The 6,000-nt window shown below is 41.9% G+C and overlaps 1 protein-coding gene across 2 annotated transcripts in view; it reads right to left on the bottom strand.

Moving 5' to 3' along the window:
- Nucleotides 1–6,000, bottom strand: part of fut8b (fucosyltransferase 8b (alpha (1,6) fucosyltransferase)) — a 130,140-nt gene that overhangs the window by 23,699 nt on the left and 100,441 nt on the right. For both annotated transcript variants that reach the window (XM_048251140.1, XM_048251141.1), the window contains one exon: nucleotides 2,290–2,455. In XM_048251140.1, coding sequence (XP_048107097.1) covers nucleotides 2,290–2,455 — 166 coding nt within the window. The remainder of the gene's footprint in view (nucleotides 1–2,289; nucleotides 2,456–6,000) is intronic.

Raw genomic sequence — 6,000 nt, forward strand, 5'->3', positions numbered from 1 at the left:
TCTCACCAAGGTTATTTCAATAAGAAAAAAAAATCTATGCTTATACAGTTTGATCTGATCAGTGCTCAAGGGTTTGAGTTGAGCTGGACTTTATATGGCCTTTGGGCCCAACCAGCAATCGGCTGTGCATTGTCCACCACTGCTAGTCATTATCTAAAGGTCAACAGGCATACACACATACACGCACACACACATACCTGTACACACACACACACACACACACTTTCTAAGGCAAACAATCTGACACATATAGAGACCCAATTATTTTTTGTCAAACACACACTCACACACACACACACACACACACACAGGTACACACTTCACCATTAAGAGATAAAAGAACAGGCAAAGAGAAGAGAAGATGAAGACAAAGTGAAAAAAGATAGGAACAAGAAGGAGGGAGAGAGAATGACAAAGAGATGATTCGTTCTTTCACGTAACAGGAATCTGGTCTGCCCTGGCAGTGGCATTAAAATGTGTGTGTGTGTGTGCGGTTGTGGGGGGTCGTGACTTTGTGAGGTCCTGACATTTTGTGAGAGAGCTCCATTGTAAGCGTGTTTCCTGACCAGGCAGCTTGTTGCGGTGCACAATGAGGTCCTTTCTGTGGCTGACCAATGGGACAGTGGCACAGCACCATCCCACCGTGCACAGTACCGCTGAGATAACTCATGTCACACACACACACACACACACACACACACACATATATCGAGCCCAGTACCGCTGAGATAACTCACGTCAGCCACGTTTTACAGAAAACCAGCAGCGCCAAGTCCACTTTTCTGAATGGGAAATAGATAGGAAAGTGTGTGCACACTCTACACACATATGCACACAGACATGTACACATTTATACCGACACACAGACAGACACAGACACATATATGCACGCACACACATACTGTACACACACACATACAGTATATACACATATGTCCCCCCCCACACACACGCACACATGTACACACAAACACACTACCCATGGCCATTTCACTGATAACTCGGAAATCATTCCATGCCATTTTGCTTGAAAGCACACACATTAATGGGTATTTTACATTTTAAATGTATTATGCATGGACAACTAATTATTAACCCATAAACACTGATTTTGTAAGGCTGCAGACACAAAATGTAATGGCTGCTCAGAGATCTGACGTAGTCTAACTTATTATTATATTAAATATTTAAAAACTATATAAATCATAAAGGTGATGTCTGCACTGGTATCCTTTCAGAAGTCAATCCACATCCTCAGACGTGTTTACTTTTGTCTTCCTAGCAGTTCTGCTCATTCTGTCATCAAACCTTAGTTGTAGCTGCATGCTTCTATTCTGGGAGCGTACCTATGTGCCCGGGGTCCTATGTTTCCCGGGTCCTATGTTTCCCGCTTTGTATGGGACCGGGGAACATAGGACCCTTTTTTAACACCCTAACCATAACCCTAACCCTAACCCCGAGCGGGGAACATAGGACTTGGGGAACATAGGGATGACCCCTCTATTCCAGCCAAACAATGAATACTTAGGCCCCTATTTTCCAATCTGGCGCATGGCGGAAAACTCGTTTTCCACCCGGCGCAAAAAGTTTATTTTCATATTTTGCACGTGTCATTTTTAAACAATGTGCCAGGAGGTGTGGCAATGACCAACCTAGGGAGTGGTCTGGCGCAATGTCTAAAAATCACTATTGTATACTACCTAAAACGCATTACGCCACTGACCAAGAGAAACCTGGTCAGAAGTCCATGGCGAGTTGTTCATATGTTATTTTAAGAGCGCATTATCAACAGTGATATGGGCAGGTGCACAACGCACTATCCTTCTTTCATCAGCACACATCCATAATGTAAAGTATAAAGTGCAGGTAAACTATAAAACTGTCCCACCTTAAATGTACAGTTCTTGATTTTAATCCATTACATTTTTGTTGTGCTGTTGATTTCAAAAAGATATCTACTGTGCTGAGGCGCAACTGGCTATAGCGCCCTTCCCACACTTGGGTCCAAGTGCCCACCGGGACACGGGTTTGAGTCCGTCACGGGTCATATCCTGATCCCACCCCATCTCGCTTTCTCTTTCCCACCTACTCTGGGATAGTCTCTTCACCATCCCTTTACAATAAAGGCAAACCCTTCCCATAAAAAAAAACACAATTAAAATAAAAAATATATAAATAAAAATAAATAAATAAATAAAAGATATCTACAGATAAATGTTCTTGAAGAAAGGACTAGGGCTAATCAAGGACTGCTCTCAGAACAGCAAGAGAGGCATGTTGACCCCTGACCTTTGCTGGTGGCCCAGGTCCTGAAGCAGGTTGTCTGTGTGCCGGTGGCGGATGGGCCCGTCAGTGTCGCCCAGCTTCTTGACCTCACTGCGCACAAAGTACCAGAGCTCCCGCACGCCATTCTCAATCTTCCTCCGCAACTCCTCATGCTCCTGGCCAGGGCCCACTGCAGAGACAGGGAGGGGGAGAGAATGAGGGATAAAGAGAAGGGGAGAGAGAGAGAGAGAGTAAATAAATACATGAGCAGTATCTTCCCCCAGATGTAAAAAATACATTAAGAGCTTTGAACATTTGCCACAGAGTGAAAATAAGCCAGTATTTTGAGGTGAAAATAGAGAGTGTAAAAATATACTGTAGCTCAAGAAAATACCAAAGCCTGCCAGAACTAAACAATTGTAAAGTACACTGCCAAGCAGATACAATTCACACTATATTTGGGAGGCTTATATTTTGGTAATGTTTGCTTTTAGCGGTTTGTTCAACTCTGTAATTAATATATCTTTTGGTTACACTTTACTTGACAGTATCGACATATGAGTTACATGACACTGTCATGAACGTGTCATAAACAAGTCATAAACATTTATGACATAAAGCTTCTGTTATTAAGTGACATTTGGTTTTTGTCATAACAAGTTAGGGTTAGGATTAGTGTTAGGTTTAAGGTTAGGGTTAGGGTTCATGTGTTATGAGTGTCATGTGTTCATGACAGTGTCATGTCACTTATGTTGATACTGTCAAGTAAAGTGTTACCTATCTTTCTCTCAGAAATGTACACAACTATAACATGTACCACATACATACAGTTTTTCACGACATATTTTAGGTTCTATAGCTTTGTTTACATCCACCTGGTAGGCAAGGGACAAGTTGAACCCATTGAACATCGTTGTCTGCAGCTGCCTCTCAGTAGGCTACATCTCTGTATTTCAGCAATGTCAACATTTCAGGCATCAATAAAGGTGATGATGAAACGTTATCCCATTGTTCAATATTTGATAGCCTGTCACAGGAACGTTATTTCGCTAAAATTGCCCTGATTTGGTGCATTGATCTGTATCGATAACGTTATGGGAGAACCTGCATGTAGCCTAATGGTAGATCCAGCCTAACTTTTTCTGTTCAAAACTCGGTTTACACGAGAGGCCTTTCAACAGGACCTCTCACTTCTGAGGAGGAATCCTCACCCCTGACTGCGCTCTGCAGACACCATTTAAAACACTGGACTAAACCATGCATAGCAACAAATCAATTAATTCAAATTCACCACCCTTTGGTTAACACATGACATAGGCAATACACATTACTAACAATCGTTCATGATATTTCCATACAATGTCATAATAAACCTCACTAAGCACCAAATAATATTACCACTCTAAACCCACCTGCGCCAATAAGCGCTCCCACGTCTGGGCGCGAAAGATGCGCAGAAAGTGTCCCTTTGCCCAATACTCCAGTTTGCCGGAAAGCAACTGAAGCACCGAGAACAGGCAAGTACATACACACAATCATACATACACTCGGACAAAGCACTTCCATCTCCCAGCTAGTAAGCATTGATGTTATAATGCGCGCTTTTAGAGAACGCTTACATTACTGATAAATAGATACGCTTCAACCTCTATACCGCATATCGCGGCTTTGATTCCCTGTATGTTTCCCTTAAACCAATTTCTAGTTTAACTTAACCCCCGTCCTGACACGCCTCAGGTCTGTGGCATTCACAACATGTTATCAAACAAATCAACATCGCAACATGATTTAATAGCGCTGTCTTTGTGCAAATGTTTGTAAAGTCATTGTTCCCGTTGCGGCGGGAAAGCCGCCTTTGCCAGTGACAGACGCACTGCGCTCTGTCACATGCTTATTTCTTACATGACTGAATCAGTAGCCTAGGTTCAACAGTGGTATTTGCTGTTGTTGTGTGTGATCGCTAACAATTCATAGGATCAAATCAGTTTATTTTGAACGGGAGTTCAAGTATTACGGGAGTTAGCCTAACTGACCTGTAGGCTATAGCACATGAGCCTATTCTGTTTTCATTTATTAGCATTTGTTGTGATTAAATAATCAAATGACAATCATGACAACTTGAAATAGAAGGACAGAAGGGGAATGATGTCCACAAGCACGAATTTCACGAGACAAATTAGAACAAACTGTTCCGGTAAAAATATTCTTGCCATGTTTAAAATGCTGCACTTTTTCCCTTCATAGCCTATCTCTGGCAATTCATTTTTGAAGGACTGTAGATAGTTGCATTTTAGCCTACGTCTTAGTAGACAGTAGCCTAGGCTACACCATTAGGCCATCTTGAGAATAAAATACTTCACAGCTGCTAACGATCATCTTCCACAACCATGGAACCATGAACCATGGTCGTTCGTCGCCTTTTTGCTTCTTATTGTAAAACCAACTGTTAGGGCCTACACAAGTGGTCGGCATCCCGGTCAATATTTGATAATCAAAATTTCAATTTTGAAGCTATTTGTAACTATGTGTAGCCTATGCAACCCGACTGTTGTAGGCTTGCCTACCACTCTGCAGTGCCTTGCCTACCATTCTTGCCTACCACTCTAGTTGTAAACAAACGGTGACGTCACATTAGAACGGAGGTGCAAAACCTTAATATCACATTATATTATAATTTCTTTGCATCTTACTTTAAGTATACAGCTATAGCATGATTAAGTCATGACAGTGTTCCATAGATCTGGTTTGATTTGAGTGAGTAAGAGAGAAAGTGTAAGAATGAAGAAGGAAAAAGTTTCACTTCATGACCAAACAGGAAAGAAATAAATTAAGAAGAAGATGTTTGAATTATCCTTAATAGAAGGTGTGAGAGGGCATGAAACACCTGCCCACACTAGACAGAGGAATAAATGGCAACTGTATGACGTGAGATGCTTTCACTGGTTTAGGTCAGTAAACTTTTTAGCAATTCTCAGAAACACTCAGATAGTGCAGACAACTCTTTCTCTCTCTCTGTTTCTGTCTTTGTGTGTGTGTGTGTGTGTGTGTGTGTGTACGTACGCCACACATGTGTGATATAAGAGTGAGAGAGAAAGAAAGAATGATAGAAAATGAACTCTGACTCTGAACTACCCCTGTGAGAAAGCATAGGTCGAAGTTACAGGTTACTTAACCCACAAAGAGTCCATTTGTTAGCCTAACAGGAGAGCATAAAGGCCTACAGCTCAGCTATCAACCACACCACTCTCTGGGGCAATGTGTACAGCAGATCTGGAACACTGAACTGGCTGTGTTCACAGAGGCAGGTACAGCGACAAATGCAGCCATGTGCTGACGAAGGATGGAAAGTGCTCTTCTGGAAAAGAGCATAATGGTAGAGCTAAGCTCTTGAGTTGAATTGAAATTTTCGTGAAATGCCTAGACAAAGACCTGCTATGGAGTGTGGATGAGTCATGCGCCTTTGTATAATGAGGTGAACAAAATGCCCACCGCGAGGCCATGGCTTTATTTTTTTGCATTTGTGTGTGTGTGTGTGAAATTAGAGAGAATAGATGAGTGGGCAAAGTCTCTCCGCTACGAGGTGCTATTTAGGCTATTCATCTTTCAGAGTAGACAACTTTGACCTTTGACCTTGCCCTTGCCCAAACACGATTTCTCAAACATACAAAGCTCAAAGCTGCAGACAAATTTGTATCTCATCCAAACTGTACATAGAGTTTAGCATTCATTTAAGGC

This window comes from Alosa alosa, chromosome 8 (assembly GCF_017589495.1).
Source record: "Alosa alosa isolate M-15738 ecotype Scorff River chromosome 8, AALO_Geno_1.1, whole genome shotgun sequence".
Classification (NCBI taxonomy): Eukaryota; Metazoa; Chordata; class Actinopteri; order Clupeiformes; family Clupeidae; genus Alosa; species Alosa alosa.